General features: G+C 46.2%; 1 protein-coding gene across 21 annotated transcripts in view; it reads right to left on the bottom strand.

Annotated features, from left to right (window-relative positions):
* The window catches only part of LOC135201636 (phosphatidylinositol-binding clathrin assembly protein LAP-like), a 485,987-nt gene that overhangs the window by 323,933 nt on the left and 142,561 nt on the right, over positions 1-19,493 (bottom strand). For all 21 annotated transcript variants that reach the window (XM_064230718.1, XM_064230715.1, XM_064230716.1 and 18 more), the window contains one exon: positions 8,309-8,451. In XM_064230718.1, the coding sequence (XP_064086788.1) occupies positions 8,309-8,451 (143 nt within the window). The remainder of the gene's footprint in view (positions 1-8,308; positions 8,452-19,493) is intronic.

A 19,493-nucleotide genomic window follows, 5' to 3' on the forward strand; every position in this document is an offset into this window, starting at 1 on the left:
ATCCTGGTTAGAGGAGCCGACAAAAACAATGTGATGAACTACAAAATGATCTTGGGAGAAGCATGTGTTAACATAGGTTGGTTGTGGTGGATTTGAAAATGAGATTAGGAAACCTAAGAAGAGAAAGATCTAGAATTAAGATTTGGGACCTTAAAGGAGAATAGGGGGAGCAATTTAGGAGGACTATGAGAGAGAGAGATAGACAGGGTAACATGACAAATTTTCTAAGACAATTTGTATTTTTCATAGTTACAAACCTGAGGTCTTAACAATATGATAATTTGTAGTGCCCAGCTGGATTCGGTTAAATTCCAGATGAAAGCAAGGAATCTTGTGAGATCTGGCAACGAGTGCATATATCGGGTGAAGAGCGGTCAAGGACCACGCACCTATGCCACAGCGTCAGTCTATCCCAACTCAGGATGTCTTAGCAAGACAGAGGGGCTGCTAGAGGTGGGCAGTACAATGTTAAGACCTCAGGTTTGTAGCTATGAAAAATATCAATTGTCTTAGAAAATTTGTCATTTGTTCATACGCAAACAAACCTTCGGTCTTAACAATAGGAAAGACTTAATACTTGGAGGGAGGTACAAGACATCCTAAACCGGCTGGGGGTCTACCCACCAGTCCAGCTCCAGAAGAAATAACTTCCGGAAAGGGACTGAGGCCCGTGAAAAGCTAGATAAATTGATATCTAACCGCCCGGACACTGAGCGACGTACAATGATATATGGGAGAATCATTGCATAGGGAACCAAAGACAAACTTTGACTGTCCAATAACAAACCTACACACCAGGGTTTGTTACCACTCTCAAGGAGAGGAGCATATGCTACCGAATAGTGGGTTGGATATTTGTATACCAAGCAGCCACACTATCAGTATGACTACCTTACTCACCTATATCAGACCAGTCCAGCAAATGTCGTGTCTATTCCTTAACCTGCCTGAAGGAAGAAGGAAAGGTACAAGAGAAAGAAAGAGACCAACCAACTCACTCATTCTCTCATCCACACAATCATCTTAAGTACGATACAAAAGTGCCCTGTTAAGGGCAATGATGAGTTACACAACCTGTTGGGCAGCCACCAAAGGACCCAGGGAAAAGGTGTCCATAGATCTGTGGGCAACATCCTTAAGATAGAAAGAGGTGAACGTGGACTAGAGTAACCAAGTACCAGTGCTCAGCACTCTATGTACAGCCAAGTTCTTTTTGAAAGCCAGAGAGGGACCAATACCCTTAACGTCATGCACTCTAACCTGCACAGACATGTTGGCAGAATCATCAAGAGTCAAATACGCCTAACTGCTAGGCCTCACGTATCCAAAAAGATTGTATTCTTTGACACCTCTTTCTTTGTACGTCCTGTGCTAACAAAAGTCTGCAGCAGCCTGGCCTAAGGTGCCGTATCTTTTTAAGATAGCAAGGCAGGGCCCGGACAGGACACAACAAAAGCTCTTGAGCATCACCACCCACAAAGTCAGTCAGAGATGGAATGGAAAAGGAAGTGAACCTATCATCATACACAGAGGGATTTTGGGTCTTGGCCACGAATTCTGGGACAAATTCGAAGGACACCGACCCCCAACCCCTGGTGTGCTTCACATTATAGCTCAGACTGTGGAGCTCTCCCACTCTCTTCGAAGATACCAAGGCCAAGAGAAAAACAGTCTTGAGTGTCAAGTTCCTGTCAGATGGGCGACGCAAGGCTCATATGGACCCTTAGTGAAGCTTCTCAGAATCAAGGAAACATCCCACGTCAGAGGCTTGAGCTCCCTAGAAGAACTCGATTGCTCAAACCCCTTAACTAGCAAGGAAAGTTCCCAGGAGGAGGAGATGTCGATACCTCTAAGGCGTAACACTAAACTCAGGGCCGCGCTGTAGACTCTAATGGTAGAAACAGACAAAAGTTTCTCATCTCTGAGGATAGTTAAAAAGTTTGCACTTTGCTGAATAGAGGTTGCGAGTGAAGAAAAACCCCATTTATGACACCAATTACAGTAGATTGTGCATTTGCCTTGGTAAACTGCAGAGGTCGACCTTCTGAGATTGCTGGACATATGCCCTGCTGTTCTCTGAGAAAAGCCCCTCAATCGGAGGAGATACTTGATAGCCTCCAACCATGAAGAGATGGGGATTCTACTGACTGGTGGAACCTTTCTGCATGCGGCTGACACAGGAGATGCTGCCAAGGGGGAATTTCCCTTGGCACCTCCGACAACAACGACAGCAGATCTGGAAACCATTCCGCCTGAGGCCACAGAGGGGCTACCAAAGTCATCCTGAGACCCTTCAAATTCATCAGCCTGGTCAGGACTTGACAGATCAAACAAAACGGAGGGAAAGCATACACCTCCAGGTTGTCCCAAGAATGTTGGAACGCGTCCTTCGCTAACGCTAAAGGATCTAGAACCACTGAACAGAATATCTCCAGTTTCCTGTTGAACGGAGTTGCAAAAAGGTCCAGCATGGGTCTCCCCCAAACCTGAAAGAGCTTGTCTGCTACCATCTGATGAAGAGACCACTCAGTGCCTAGGATCTAATCCTGACTAGTGAGTTTGTCTGCGACCACGTTCCGTTTGCCTGAGATATACATGGCTGAGAGCTCTACCGAATTGCTGACCACCCACTAGTGAACCTCAACGGTCAAGGAGTGAAGTTGATGTGAAACCAGGCCTCCCTGCCTGTTCACATAGGCGACCACTGTGGTGTTGTCCGACAAGAGAACGACAAAATGACCCTCTACTTTCTCCCAAAACTCCTTCAGACGCAAGAAGGCTGCCTTCAACTCCAAGATGTTGATATGCTGCTGTTTGTCCTCCAAACTCCAAACACCTGAGGCAATGAGGCTGCCTAAATGAGCCCCATAACCTGCAAGAGAGGAGTCTGAAAACAGAAGGAAGTCTGGTGGGAGAAAACACAGAGGGACACCCTTCAAAAGATTTCGGTTGTCCAACCACCAATGAAGGTCTTCTCTCACTTCCAGAGACAGAGGAACCTTTAACAAGGGTGAGTTCCTTGCCGGAGACCAGAATTCCCCCAGTCTCCATTGTAGAGACCAAAGATGAAGATGCCCATGAGGGACCAGCTTCTCCAGGAAAGACACAACCTCCAGAAGAACCTGCCAGTGATGAGTTGACTGATGTGGTTCCGACAGGAAGTCGCACGCCACCACTCGCAACTTCTCCAACCTCTGATCTCACAGGAAAACTCTTGCTACCGCTGTATCGATGACCATGCCCAGGTATAGAATCCTTTGACTGAGTACGAGGTTTGACTTTTCCTGGTTGACCACGATGCCCAGTTCCAGACAAAACCGAAACAGACTATCCCTGTCCTGCAGCAACTTTTCCCTGGAACTTGCCAAGACCAACCAATCGTCGAGGTATCTCAGCAAACAGATCCCCTGAGCATGGGCCCAACTTGAGACGAGAGAGAAGACCCTTGTGAACACTTGAGGGTCTGTGGTCAGCCCGAAGCACAGTACTTTGAACTCGAAGACCTTGTCTCCGAGAGAGAAGCGAAGGAACTCCCTGGATGTCAGATGAATAGGGATCTGGAAGTATGTGTCCCTCAAGTCTATAGATAGCATGAAGTTGCCTTCCCTCACAGCTGCCAACACTGTCCAGATCCCTATTCATTCGACATCTTGAACCTTGTCTTCCTGATGAAGTGATTCAAGGTGGCTAACTCGATCACAGGTCTCCAACCTCCAAACACCTTGGGCACCAAGATGATGTGACTGTAAAACCCCGGAGACGGACGCACCACTTCCTCTATCGCATCCTTGTCCAGCATCTTCTGCACTTCCTCCCGGGAGAGCCAAGAACTTCAGAGAATCTGGAGGATACACCCCAACCCGTGGCACAGGAGAGGGAGAGGTGCCTAAACCTACCAACGACCCACTTTACCTCTGCCCCTGAGGCCCCTTCTCGGCTTAAAGGAACGGGAGCGAAAGGGACATTGGTCCTCTGACCTAGGCTGGGAAGAACGGGGAGGCCCTGCCGAGACCGAACTCCTCGACGGCCTACCAGGCAACGATCTTTGTGACTACGAGACTTCCGACTTAGATACAGCCTTTTGCATTAATCTGTCCTTGGTGTCAGCCCAGCGCCGGTCAATCGCATCTTCCAGCTCAGTCCGAGGGAACAAAAATAATGACTCCACAGATCTCCATTCCTCAATGCCAACAAGGACTCGGGGTCAACTGATCTTTCCATCCTGGATAAAGCCGCATCTCTTCTAATCACCGAGGCGAGTCATATAAGAAAATACCTTGCCTCCGGACTGCAACAAACTGGCAAGAGAAGAAACACTCACCAACCCCTCTGGGGACCTGTCAGAAGCTATCTTGGCAATGATCATAGACCAAAAGTCCAACCAAGAAACCGTCTGTAACATGGAGGTTGCCATAGATTCCAACGCTGAGGCATCCTGTGGAGACAAGGATGGAGCCACCGACCTCACCTGTTCCAAAGTCAATCCCGGCTTCAGACGAATGACATCTGGGTTAAGATGATGCGACATCAAAAAAGCAGAGTTCGTAGCATAGTACTTCCTATGCCTCGTGAGAGGCAGGGGTAGCAGCTTGGCAGAGCCCGTACAGCGAAGCGAACTGATCTGAAAGAGGTGTTAACATTATGCAAGACTGACTGGACATACGCCGACAAGGGAAGTTGAAACGATGACTTGGGATCCTGCGTAGCTCCCAGGAAGGCTTCCAAGCATGGAGGAGTGTAAGACGACCAAGCATGAGTTCTACTCTCCAAGTTGCTGAATCCACGAATGAGATCGACAACTTCTGTAAAGGAAGACAAAAACTCTTGCGTCTCCCTCCTCTTACTCCGGCAATGGAGAATGACGAGAAGGGTGAACAGGCTTATCTAAAGCGCCTTCCTGTTTAAATTAACGGAAGAACCAGCGGCCAAATAGCCCAAATAAGCAACTAACCTGTCTGGGATGGATCCAAGCGCCAACTCCTGCGACAAACCAACCACAACACTAGGGATATCACTACGCACTCTCCCAACAGATGTCTCTCTAACATGGCGGTGAACGGGTACAAGCCTGGCAGACGTACGAAAGTGTGTCGGTGAGGAATCCTGAATACTCGAGATAGAATGAGAATCCCTCAGAGTCGAACTCCTGGAAGTACCAGGGAGAGGAGCAGGCAAACACTCCTGCTACACCAACTCGGCGCTCACAACCTCCGACCTCTTGACAGGCACCTCGAGATCCTTACAGCGACGAATAGGCCCTAGAGAAGGAGAAGTGGGAGCACCTGTAACATGCACGAACGTGGGAGGTTGCAACACGCTCGCGACTCGATGTAAAGGACAAAGCAGCACCAACACACTCAGAAACACGGGCGTGCTGCTCCTCACTCACAGATGAAGAGAGGGCAAAGTCCTTAGCCTTCCAACGCTTGCTATACCGACACAGCGGAGATGGGGAAGGAGAGGAAGACAACACTGGCTCTTTACACAATCTCTTCGCAGGAGGCAGGGGCAATGCAACACGCTTGCCTTCAGTCCTCCCAGTTTTCATGGCAGCCAACATATCTTCTAAAACAGAGTCCAATCTCTTAAGAACCGCCTGGCATAAAGCCTTGGACGGACCAGCAAGAGAAGGGTCCGACGACATGGAAGGGGGATGCAGCGAACTGGATGGCAGAGATGACGTCACGGCAGCAAACAATAACAACACAGACAAGTGAGGCAGCGCATTGGAGACGACTAGGATTGATGTCATCGATGGAAGTGACGTCATAAGTGGTGATAACGTCACTCCTTCCCCTCAATCCAAACAGGAAGCAGACGCCACTGGCCGAGGGATACAAAATGACTGACCCCATGACGTCATAGCGGGGCTGACGCCATGGCTTCCCGCTGACTCGAAGAAGCGGCAATCACCACTGGTGGAGCAATACAAAATGGCTGACCTCAGCTATCCATGAAGACGAGGCCAGAAGGAGGGGGGAGGGCTTGGACAGCATGAGGAGGGGGGTAGCGAGCATCCATGAAGTGCATCAGCAAACCCTCAAAGGACGGTGGAGCCCATAGCCCAAGCATCCCCCAAAGCCCTGTCATTTAAGACGCCTCCAACTCTGAAATAAAAGACAATTATGAAAAAGCCTCCCCCCTCTCAGGAATCAAATTAACTCCTGAAGAAGAAAGGGCAACATTACATAAATCAGCCTGAGGGCCTCCCAATACTTCCAATGATGAATCGATGGAAGAAAAGGAAGGAGACAAAGGCACAACACTAGTATGGGGTGTGACAGCAGCAGGAGATGGAGCATCAGGAAGAGGAGAAGAAAAACCCTCCCATGAAGGAAGAGTAGGAAGCCTACGATGCTCCCTCTTAATGTAAAATAACTTCCACTGGCCTCTAGGCCATGCACGGCATTCCTTGCAGGGATTTGTTATTGTACAACATTAGAACAACACTTCTCGCTGAAGAAGCCAAAAAACGAGAACACGGGAAACCTGGAGTACCCGGGCACACACATTGTCGAGGCCGAGAAGGAGCAGAAGCAGCCATAATAAAAGCACTCAACACACATAGAAACACAAGCGAAAAAGGGCAATGAACCAGGTAAAGGCCGAGAGAGGTCAACCACAACTCTCGCCCAGGCGGCTGAGAAAAAGACTGAACGCTGTGGTGTGGGTGCGTGGTCCTTGACCATTTTTCCCGATATATGCACGTGACACCAGATCTCACAAGATTCCTTGCTTTCATCTGCGATTTAACTGGATCCAGCTAGGCGTTAGAGATTATACTGTTGTTAAGACCGAAGGTTTGTTCGCGTATGAACAAATCTAAAATTATAAAATCATATAATACAAACATGTACATATACACATAATGCATACGATCTAAATCTTATCGAGGAAACCCACCTCCCTAACAAAGATATATAGCTGCTCTAAATTACAGTCCACCCCAAAGAATCTTTGCAAAGAGGAATGTCCATCTCTCATGCCTTCAAGAGAGGAACTGATGACTTAGAATCCCAAGACTGGGACATTCAACCAGCAATTATCTCACAGTCAGGGGCGCAATAAAGGCATCCTAGTATGAAAAATTTTTTAGCTGGACATCAAGAACCAATAAGTAAGTCTTGGATGTCCAATACTGAGCCTGTACAACATAATTTCTTGACTCCTTGGCATATAAGGATATGACCAAGGAGACACTTATGACATAATATACTGTGCATTTTTTTTTATCTGTTAAAACATCTTCCCAAAGGGACTGCCAAAAGGATTTAATTTTCTAATCTACTAGAGGATATACATCCTAATACAGTAACAAGTAAACTTTTTCTGGGTTCTGGCCTCTGGGAAGATGACTGCTGACTTAGCTAGTTAATCAGCTTGCTCATTCCCAACCACCCCAACATGGGAAGGCACCCAGCAAAAATTTTCCTTTGCCTCTTCTTTTTCTAAAAAGTAATTCCAACATCTCTAAAATCAGTGGGTGCACAGGGTTAAAAGATTACATAAACTGAAGAACACTTCTGGAGTTACAATATGTAATACAACTATTTTCATTCCAAGTTAAAATAGAAACAGCACCCACACAGTGAAAAAAGTGATGGACTCCTAAGGAGGCAGGATGCAACCCAGAACCCCACACTATAAAAACCACCCAGTCGAATTGGATGACTGTAATAGAAAAAAATAATAACAATAATGATACACAACGACAGCACACAGAAAATGGGCCACTCACTACAGATACTGATAAGGTGGAAAAAAAAAACTTATACTTATGTCAGGGGTATGAATAATGTGTCCTTTGATACTGCCATTTTCTCTTTTAGTGTGCTAGTATTCAGTCTCAATGAAAAGGTTAATTTACAAAATGAGATAAAAAAAAACTAAAATACTAATGCATATACACATGCAAAATATAAACTACCATTAAAAATTATGAACTAGGAAAGAAAGCAAATACTATAGCTTATTTTGTTTACTCTGACACAAGTATTAAGAGCAATAAACACGTAGGAATAGTTTCATGACTCAACAAACCTATGCCACCACAGACCCAAAGGGTTCACTAAGTTATAATTTTGCAAGGTGAAATGTCTGTATGTTTTCACAGATAAAAATTTAATATCTTGAGATAAAATTAACTTTAAAACTATCACAATAAAAACTACATGACCACAAAAAAAGAGCCTAAGGCCTACCTACTTTTAGCTGAAATACATGGCTTAATGCAAACCTATATAGTAAATATGTAAAACTATAACTACAAGTACATACTATATACTGTCCAAAAAATATAAAGCATTACCTCATTCCCATAGCACATTAAATGATGAACTGTGATAAGTGCTTTGAAGACTATAACCCATGACTGCATCTGCGCACGCTCTATTAATAGATTTGCCAACTGTGGGATGGAGACATTTGGTTCATTGGTGCAGTGTAGCAAGTCTGAAAAATAAATTGCAACATTACTCAAAAGGTAAAATACAAATAAATTCTTCTCCAAGATAAAGTAAAATAGTGACTGCCTTCTTTACAAACTAAAAACTACATTTCTTCAAAATTATTACAGTACATGTACTTTCATTAAAATGCAATTTTACAAGAGTATATGTATTCTTCCTAACAAGAAATTAAAAAAAAAAACTATCCAAGAATATCTTAAGTTACCTGAATACCAATACAGTACTTATGTAATTAATTACTATAAGAAAAGTACTGTTCAAGTTTTGTCAACAATATTCTTACAAGATACATAATGAGATTCTAAACAGAATTAGGCTAACATGACAAAATTTCTAAGACTTTTTATTTTTCATAGTTACAAACCTGAGGTCTTAACGATAGGATAATTTCTAGTAGGATCCGGTTAAATCACAGATGAAAGCAAGGAAACTTGTAAGATGTGGCAACGCATGCTTATATTGGGTGAAAAGTGGTCAAGGACCACAAACCCATGCCACAGCGTTTAGTCTTTCCCAACCCAGGATGTCTTTAGCAAGACAAGAGGGGTGGCTAGAGGTGGGCAGTACAACGTTAAGACCTCAGGTTTGTAGCTATGAAAAATACAAATTGTCTTAGAAAATTTGTCATTTGTTCATACGCGAACAAATCTTCGGTCTTAACGATAGGATAGACTTATAATCCTAAACTGGCTGGGGGCCTACCCACCTGTCCAACTCCAAAAGAAATATCTACAGGAGGTAGACCAATGCCCTTGAGAAGCTAGATAAACTGATATCCAACAACTCAGCCACTGGGTTCCGTACAATAATATATGAGAAGATTCATTGCAGTAGGGAACTAAAGAGAGAGACTGACAGTTCAATAACAAGCCAATTACTCCTCACTCCCCCTTGCTAGAGAGCGGAGTACAATGGTCCCCCCATATTCGCGGGGGATGCGTACCAGACACCCCCGTGAATAGTTAGAACCCGCGAATGTTTGGAACCCCTATAAAAATGCTAAAAACAGCCTATTTTGTTAGTTAAAACTCAAGAAAAAAAAACCTAAAAATTTTTATACTTGGTTTTTTTAATAGTTTTATCACAAAAAGTGCATTTTATGATGAAATTGCTCCAAAAAACCAGGAATTTGTGGATATTTCTCATAGAAAAATACAGCGAATAATGTGGGGAAACGTTCCCGAGAGAAATATGCGAATGTGAGAGTCTGCGAATGTGAGAGTCCGCGAATGTGTGAGTCCGCGAATCCGGAGAACGCGAATATGGGGGTCCACTGTATATGCTACTGAATAGAGGGTCTGACTATTTGAACACAAAGCAACCAAACTATCAGTATGACTACCTTACTCACCTATATCAGACCAGTCCAGCCAATGACGTGTCTATTTCTTAACCCACCCGTAGAAAGGAGGAGAGGAACAAGAAAAAGAGAGACCAGCCAACTCACTCATTCTCTCTTCCACACAATCATTGTAGGTAAGACACAAAGGTGCCCAGTTAAGGGTAACGATGAGTTACACGATCTGTCGGGCAGCCACCATAGGACCTAAGGAAAAAGTGTCCATAGATCTGTGGGCAACATCCTCAAGATAGAGAGAGGTGAATGTTTACTGGTGTAACCAAGTACCAGCACTCAAAACTCTATGTAGGGCCAAATTCTTCTTGAAAGCCAGAGAGGGACCAATACCCAACTTCATGTGCTCTAGCCTGCACAGACGTGGTGACGGAATCATCAAGAGTCAAATACGCCAGTCCAATAGCTTTACATATCCAAAAAAATTGTTTTGTTCATGAAACTTACCTGTCAGATATATATATATAGCTGTATTTCTGACGTCCGACAGAATTTCAAAACTCGCGGCACACGTAGTGGGGCGGCCAGGTGGTAGTACCCATTCCCGCCGCTGGGAAGGCGGATATCAAGGAAACCATTCCCATTTCTATTCATATTTTTCTGTCGCCGGTGCTGCAAACAACTGTTTACAGTACCTCCGTCTAGGATTTTTTGATATCTCGCTTAATATTATCTGGATTGACTTTTGGTATCGACTTCTGGATTGTTGGATTGGCACGCGTAATAGTGGATTGGTTTTTGATTTTGGATTGGCTTTTCTGTGTACATGATGTCGGGATCAAGTACTGGAAGTTTCAGAGTGTGTGTGAGGAGTGAATGTAAGGTGAGGCTTCTTAAACCTTCAGTTGATCCTCACACAGTTTGTATGGATTGCAGGGGGCATGTTTGCTTGGTTGATGATCGGTGCAATGAATGTAAGGATTTGGATGATGATATAAATGGAAGATGTATGAGACCTATCGACGTAAATTGGAGCGCGATAGAGTCAGGAGGTCTTCCTCCAAGGGCAGTTCTACTAAAGGTAAGGATAGTAACATTTCTCCTCCTCTAACACCAGTAGATTTTGCTCAACCTAATCCTGTTTTGTTGCCTTCGGGCCCCAGTGCTGTGTCTGGAGAAGGTAACACCCTTTCTCTGATTCTGGAGTCTATTCGTGCTCTCGAATCTAAAGTTTTGGCCCTAGAAACCGGCCCTGTGAAAGTTTGTGCTAGTGCCCTAGTGTTGTGGAGGGGGCGTCAGATCGGCCCCCATAATGCCTCTAGGCCTAGACCTCTATCGGACTCCCAGGACTCAGGGAGTGGGTATGGTCGAAAGCCGCAAGAGGGTTACGGGGGCTCCCCACCGATCTGGCGTCCCTTCGGCAGGCCTTGTTGCTAAATCCCAGGCTGCCAAGGAGCGCGCACGAGCGCGCTTGTCCTGAAAGATTGCTTTTCGTCCTCCGAAGCGTCCTCCCCGCGCAAGGGGTGGAGCGCTCGGAGAGACTCGCGTCCGTTGAAAAGGACCTTTCACTTTGAGGACGCTTCACGTCCTTTGTCTCCTCTTTCGTCAGAGGACGCTTATGACGCCTTTCCTCCTCAGAAGAGAGGAAGGCTTTCTACCGACGAGGACGTTGGTTTCCACGCACAGGCGTGTTCACCTGAGAGGCAGATAGCTGTACCTGCTAGAAGGAAGGAGGCGTCCCCTCGCCCCTCGCCTTCTCGCAGGCGCAGTCCTGCCCCTTCTGATGCTCCTTCGTCACCTACGAAGGATATCCTAGGTCCCTTCAGGACCAGATTACGTCGCTGATGGCTCAGAGGACTCGCCCAGCAGCAGTCGAGCCTAAGCGTAGGAAGGACGCTCGGCTGCCCGTCAAGAGGACGAAGCAGCCTCATTCTCTCTTGTCTCGCTCGTCTCTCTCTCCTCCTCCGGATCGTCACCGTTCTCGTTCTCCAAGTAGATCTGTCGCTCTCTCAGGAGAGAAGAAGGACGCTTGGAGCAGGACGCTTTGCGCCTCTCGGCAGGGAGCTGTTGAGGACGCTCGGCAGGACGCTCGGCGTTCTAAACAGGACGCTTTGCGCTCTCTACAAGACGCTTTTGAGGACGCTCGGCAGGACGCTCGGCGTTCGAAGCAGGACGCTTTGAGTTGTCGACAGGACGCCTTTGAGGACGCTCCGCAGGACGCTCGCCGTTCGAAGCAGGACGCTTTTCGAGCGAGGCAGGACGCTTTTGAGGACGCTCAGCAGGACGCTTGCTTGGCCTAAGCAGGACGCTTTTTTTGGCGCCTCTCGTCAGGAAGCTCGCGCTTCCTCTCGTAGGGACGTGTCTGTTAGGACAGTTCCCTTTGCTTCTAAGGACGCTCCTCTTTCACAAGATGTCCGTCCCTCTAAGGATCGACGTAAGGGCGATTCCGTACCTGTAGCGGGTACTTCCATCCAACGGAAGTCGTTGTTCAGGATTGAGACTGCTGGACGTACTCCCTCTCCTGATGGGCGTTCTCCAGTTCCTCTTAGGGAGGAAGGGGAACTTAGTAGTCCAGGGAGTTCCGTCGAAGAAGAACAGCCGGTAGCTTCAGCTGTCTCGGACTACAAGGTTCTTGTTAGGCCTGTTTACCGTGTCAGCCTTCGGGGAGAAGTTCCAGCCGGCAGCCCCTAGGTCTCCTCCCTCTCAACTTTCGTCTTCCAAGACCGTTAAGACCCCTGAATTCGTCGAGATGAAGACATCGCTGTCGACCAAGAGGGCGTTTAAGAAGCTTCAAGACTTTATGTCTAGAAGGAAGGATCAGGGCAAGACCACTTTCGCCCATCCACCCTCTAGACTCGCCGGGAAAGGAGGAATTTTGGTATGAGACCAAGGAGGACGTGGGAGTAAAGGTTGCTTCGTCCGCTCTGGGTGACTTCTCCAGTTTAGTGGACGCTCAGAGGAGGTCTCTCTTATCGTCTGCTAAGGTGTCCTGGACTCCTGTGGAGACTGACCACCACTTGAAGGGACTGCTTCGTACCCTAAATGTTTTTAATTTCCTAGACTGGTGTCTGGGAGTTTTAGACCTTCAGTCTAGAAGTCCTGATTCTCTCAGTCTGGGGGAGCTGTCCAGCGTGTTGTCATGTATGGACAAGGCCGTCAGGGATGGTTCGGAGGAGCTAGTTTCTAATTTTGGAACTGCTTTCCTGAAGAAAAGAGCACTGCTTTGGCAATTTTACCGCTAAGTCGGTATCTCCCGCTCAGAAAGCGGAATTGCTCTTTTGCGCCTCTTTCGGACCATCTCTTCCCCAGGCTGTGGTAAAGGATCTTGCAAAGAGTTTGCAAGAAAAGGCGACCCAGGACCTCTTGGTACAGTCTTCAAGACGTCCAGCAGTTCCTCCACTTCGACATTCAGCAAGCCCCCGAAGAAAGTCAAACCCTTTCGCGGGGCACCCCCCTCGAGAGCAGCTCCTCGAGGGAGAGGTTTTTTCGAGAGGAAGAGCTTCATTCAAACCTAAAACCAGCAAATGAAGATCTCGTCCTTCAGACGCCAGTCGGGGCCAGACTGGAATTCTTTGCGGAGGCTTGGAGGCAGAGAGGGGCGGATCCTTGGACTCTCAAGATAGTAGAGCGGGGGTACAAGATCCCCTTTTTACATCCTCCTCCTTTAACATCAACTCCCAGAGACCTCTCTCCATCTTATCAGGGAGAGAAGAAAAGTATTCTTTTCGATCTGTTAGACCAGATGGTCGAAAAAAGAGCGGTGGAACAAGTCTTGGATCTAGAGTCACCGGGCTTCTACAACAGGATTTTCCTAGTGCCAAAGCAGTCGTCAGGTTGGCGCCCGGTCCTGGATGTGAGCAGGCTCAATCTTTTTGTAGAAAAGATCAAGTTCAAAATGGAGACGCCTCAGTCGGTGCTGGGAGCCTTGAGACCTGGCGACTGGATGGTGTCTCTGGACCTGCAGGACGCGTACTTCCACGTCCCAGTCCACCCTCTTTCAAGGAAGTACCTGAGATTCGTCTTGGACAACAGGGTTTGGCAATTCAGAGCCCTTTGTTTCGGTCTCAGCACGGCCCCGATGGTTTTTCACAATGATTATGAGGAATGTAGCGAAGTGGCTCCATTCGTCAGGGATCAGGATATCTCTATACCTCGACGATTGGCTGATCAGAGCGTCGTCGAGGCAGAAGTGTCTGAAGGACCTTCAGTTTACGTTAGCCCTAGCAAAGTCTCTGGGTACTTTTGGTCAACTCCGAAAAGTCGCATCTGACCCCGACACAGTCCATCGTGTATCTGGGGATTCAGATGGATTCAGTGGCTTTTCGGGCGTTTCCATCCCAGGAACGTCAGCGACTGGGGTTAGAGAAAGTCGCAGCCTTTCTAGAGAGAGAAACTTGTTCGGTGAGGGAGTGGATGAGTCTGCTGGGCACCATTTCCTCGCTAGAAAAGTTTGTCTCGCTGGGAAGACTGCACCTCAGGCCTCTTCAATTTTTCCTTGCGGAAGAATGGACGTCGAAGGAGGACCTGAATGCGATCCTAAGGATCTCCAACAAGGTAAAAGTCCACTTAAGATGGTGGCTCGACCCCTCAGAAAGTTACGAGAGGGCTTCTCCTTAAATCTTCTGAGCCCCGACCTAGTGTTGTTCTCAGACGCTTCCATTTCCGGTTGGGGAGCAACACTAGGGGGGGAGGAAGTGTCAGGCTCCTGGAGAGGGGAACAGGTAGCCTGGCACATCAATGTAAAGGAACTGGCAGCGATATTCCTGTCACTGCAGTTCTTCGAAGACAAACTGTCAAGCAAGGTTGTTCAAGTCAACTCAGACAGTACCACAGCCCTTGCGTATCTAAAGAATCAGGGAGGAACTCGCTCCAGATCCCTTTTTCTCCTGGCGAAGGAAGTTCTGCTATGGGCAGACGCAAGGCGCATCAAGATCCTGACAAGATTCGTGGCAGGGGTTCAGAATGTCAGGGCGGACCTTCTCAGTCGCCGAAATCAGATTCTACCAACAGAATGGACCTTGCAACCAGGAAGTCTGTCAACAATTTATGGAGATTGTGGGGGACGTCCTCTAGTAGACCTGTTCGCTACATCAAGGACGAAGAGGCTTCCTCTGTATTGCTCCCCAGTTCTGGATCCAGGGGCAATTGCAGTGGACGCGTTGCTCTGGAACTGGACAGACCTGGATCTTTACGCCTTTCCCCCATTCAAGATCATGGGGGACGTAATGAGGAAGTTCGCAGCTTCAGAAGGGACAAGGTTGACTCTGATTGCCCCAATGTGGCCAGCAAGAGAGTGGTTCACAGAGGTCATGACATTCCTTGTGGACTTCCCAAGAACGTTGCCCTGGAGGAGAGATCTACTCAGACAGCCTCACTTCAAAAGGTTTCACCAAAACCTCTCCGCTCTGGCTCTGACTGCGTTCAGACTATCGAAAAGTTGGCCAGAGCGAGAGGCTTTTCAAAGGCAGCTGCGAGAGCAATCGCTAATGCTCGAAGAGCCTCTTCAAGAGCTGTCTACCAATCTAAGTGGTCCTCCTTCAGGGCATGGTGCAAGAAGGAAGAATTTCCTCTTCCACGACCTCTGTGAATCAGATAGCAGATTTCTTACTCTATCTAAGAAATGTGCAGAAATTGGCAGTTCCTACAATCAAGGGTTATAGGAGTATGTTGTCTGCCGTTTTTCGCCACAGAGGACTGGACCTCTCCGACAATAAAGGATCTGCACGATCTCTAAGGTCGTTCGAAACCACCAAGATTCCACAGGCAAGACCCGCCCTCATGGAATCTAGATGTGGTGTTGAAACATCTCATGCTAAGTCCCTTTGAGCCTCTCCATGAAGCTTCTCTAAGGGACTTGACGAGGAAAACGCTTTTCCTAGCTTCTCTGGCGACGGCGAAGAGAGTTAGTGAAATCCAAGCGTTCAGTAGCCTAGTGGGTTTCAAGGGAGACAGCGCTGTCTGCTCGTTGAACCCTTCTTTCTTGGCTAAGAACGAGAAACCCGTCTAATCCTTGGCCAAAGAGCTTTGAAATCAAAGGAATATCGAGTCTCGTGGGTCAAGAACCAGAGAGAGCCCTGTGCCCTGTCAGGGCTCTCAAGTTCTATGTGAATAGGACTAAAGAGATAAAAGGTCCCTCAGGTAATCTCTGGTGCTCGGTGAAGAGACCAGATTTGCCGTTGTCAAAGAATGCTGTTGCTTTCTTCTTGAGGGACCTCTTGCCAGAAGACTGATATGAGCCTCTTTAAAGTGAAAGCTCACGAGGTCAGAGCCGTAGCTACTTCTCTTGCCTTCCAAAGGAATATGTCTATCAGAGATATTCTTGATAGCACCTTCTGGAGGAGCAATTCCGTATTCGCCTCACATTACCTCCGGGATGTGAGAACGATTTACGAGAACTGTAGTTCTTTGGGGCCTTACATTTCGGCAGACACAGTTTTGGGGGCTGAAGGTGGCTCTCTCCCTATCCCTTAGCTTAGTTAGGTTAGTTTATTGTGTTTTTTTTTTTTGGTTGATGGTGAGATCTTCTGTGGAAATCTCCCATTCCTTAGTGTTAATGTCAGGTGGTCGGTTGCTGTGTTACTGCCATATGTTTGGCTAGATGGTCTTGTCACATTGTGGTCACGTCCCCGTTGACAGAGCATCCAGAGTGCACCAGCACTACAGGTCCAAACCTGGCTGGCAACTCTGATAAAAGCATAAGCAGGCTTTAAGTGACAGTAATCACATAGTCTACTTTGCTATCAGGTAAGGAACCAATAAGTTAATCTTTTATTTTAATTTAAGTTTCCTAAAAATCCTAGTCTGTCTCTACCCACCATCCGAAGGTGTGATTCAGCTATATATATATCTGACAGGTAAGTTTCATGAACAAAATGTTATTGTTATAATACAATTAAGTTTGTTCATACTTACCTGGCAGATATATATAATTAGAGTGCCCACCCTCCTCCCCTCAGGAGACAAGGGTCATGAATAAATATGAATAGAAAATGGGAATGGTTCCTGATATCCGCCTCCCAGCGGCGGGAATGGGTACTACCCACCTGGCCGCCCCACTACGTGTGCCGCGAGTTTTGAAATTCTGTCGGACGTCAGAAATACAGCTATATATATATCTGCCAGGTAAGTATGAACAAACTTAATTGTATTATAACAATAACATATTCTTGGACACCTCTTTCTTCATACGCCCGGTGTTAACAAAAAGCCTACGACAGCCTGGCCTAAGATGTTGTGCCCTCTTAAGACAGCAACACAGTCCTGACAGGACACAACAAGATCTCTTGAGAATCACCGCCCACAAAGTCATCCAGTGAAGGAATAGAAAAGAAGGCGAACCTATCATCATGCACAGAGGGATTCTGGGTCTTGGCCACAAATTCTGGGGACAAATTCGAAGGACACTGACCCCCAACCCCTGCTCCACATCATAGCTCACACCATGAATGACATCTGGTGATAGTGAAGTGGAGTACAAAGTCCCTAAGATTACAGGGATGTAAGTGTTTGTAGTACTTATTTTACAATAATCTATGAACCATCTACATTGGGAACCGAGGGGAAAAATACTGTAAATGTGAGATATGTTAAAATTGCCAGTAAAAGTGTGGTATGTTAATATTCTAATCTATATAAAAACTTATAAAAATTTTGATTTTGGGTTTACAATGAAATGGCTCATAGTGTATATATGGTGAACAAAGAAGTTTAAAAAAAAAAATTTATTTAGTTTTCCTATTTTCATAACAGTTTTGCATACTGGGGTATGATTTTTTTTCCCAACACAACATTACTGTTTTTTATTTTTTCACACATGGCTAGGCAAGACGAGTAAAATGATATTGTTATGATACAATAAAGTTTCATACATACTTACCTGGCAGATATATACATAGCTATCAACTCCGTCGTCCCCGACAGAAATTCAAATTTCGTGGCACTCGCTACAGGTAGGTCAGGTGATCTACCGCCCTGCTCTGGGTGGCAGGACTAGGAACCATTCCCGTTTTCTAATCAGATTCTCTCTTCCACCTGTCTCCTGCGGGGAGGCTGGGTGGGTCTTCAATTGTATATATCTGCCAGGTAAGTATGTATGAAACTTTATTGTATCATAACAATATCATTTTCATACATTCAACTTACCTGTCAGATATATACATAGCTGATTGACACCCTTTGGTGGAGGGCAAGAGACAGCTAACTACTGACTAGACAGGTAAACAACATATGTTGTAGGTATTTATAGACCTTGGTTCCTACCTTATCAGGTGGAAGACTTCGTGACTACTGTCCAGGAGTCTGCTTCACCTCAAGAGCCTTAACCAGGTAGTGATCTGTGGCCAAGAGTTCTTGTGGGTCTGTCGATGGGGTCTCATCCACTTACTCGACAGAGCCTAACTGGCATTTGTCAATGGGTGCTAATCCACTTATATGACAACACGCCTTCATTTAAGGAGCACACAACCGATCCCGATCACCCGAACCTAACACCCATGTTAGTTCTAAGATTGCCAAGAGCTATCCCAAACTCTTAGCAAACAACCAAAAACTCAATAACCACACATACAATAGTACAAAAAAAAAATTTTGTACCCCTCTAAAAGTCAGCTGTCACTCGATCTCCTAGTGAAGAGAAGTGAAGGTCGCCTGTGCGACACCTGACACTTCCATGCACAGGAAACTCAAGAACACATCCAACAAGAGGGTTACATACATTATTAAGGATCGGTGCTAGCTCCCTTACCCAGAACCGTCTGTGCTGACACAAACGGACCTAGAGAAAAACATTTCTCAATACGTAACTCGCACATCTTTTAAGTCAATGAGATGCAAACACAGAGTTTGCATCTCCAATAAGTTGCATCCAAAATATTTTTAAGTGACATATTTCTTTGGAATGCAATAGACGTTGCGATTGCCCTTACTTCGTGGGCTCTCACTCTTAACAGATTAAAAGAATCATCTGGACAATTCTTATGAGCTTCCGTAATAACAATTCTAACAAAGAAGGCCAAGGCGTTCTTGGACATTGCTCTCTTGGGGTCTTTTACTGAGCACCAAAGACCTTTTTGCGAACCCCCAACTGCTTCTTTCTGTGTCCAGATAGAATTTAAGAGCTCTAACTGGCAAAGGGATCTTTTCTGCCTCTCTGCCCACCAACTAGTAAGTCCTTTTACCTCGATGCTTCTGGGCCAGGGATTCGAAGGGTTTTCATTTTTGGCAAGAAAGAGAGACTGGAATGAACAAATTGCAGAGTCTCCTTTGAAGCCGACTCGTGATTCAAGGGCGTGCAACTCACTGACTCCTTTTGCCGTTGCAAGAGACATCAGAAATAAACACTTTCTAGTGATATTACGAAATGAAGCAGTGTGTGGTGGTTCGAATTCTTCGGAGGATAGAAATTTAAGAATCACATTTAAGTTCCAGCTTGGAACCCTAGGTTCCACTGACTTTGATGTTTCGAAGGAACGAATGAGGTCGTGAAAATCTTTATCATTCGTTAAATCTAATCCCTTGTTTCTAAAGACTGCTGAAAGCATACTCCTGTACCCCTTAATAGTCGGTACAGAGAGATGTGACTTTTCTCTAAGAAACAGAAGGAAATCCGCAATTTCGGTCACAGAGGTACTGGAAGAGGACAGCTTCTTCGACCTGCACCAACTTCTGAAAACCTCCCACTTCGATTGGTACACTCGCCTAGTAGATGATCTGGGCGGGCTCTAGCAATTGCG

The sequence above is a fragment of the Macrobrachium nipponense genome, chromosome 28, assembly GCF_015104395.2.
Source record: "Macrobrachium nipponense isolate FS-2020 chromosome 28, ASM1510439v2, whole genome shotgun sequence".
NCBI lineage: Eukaryota > Metazoa > Arthropoda > Malacostraca > Decapoda > Palaemonidae > Macrobrachium > Macrobrachium nipponense.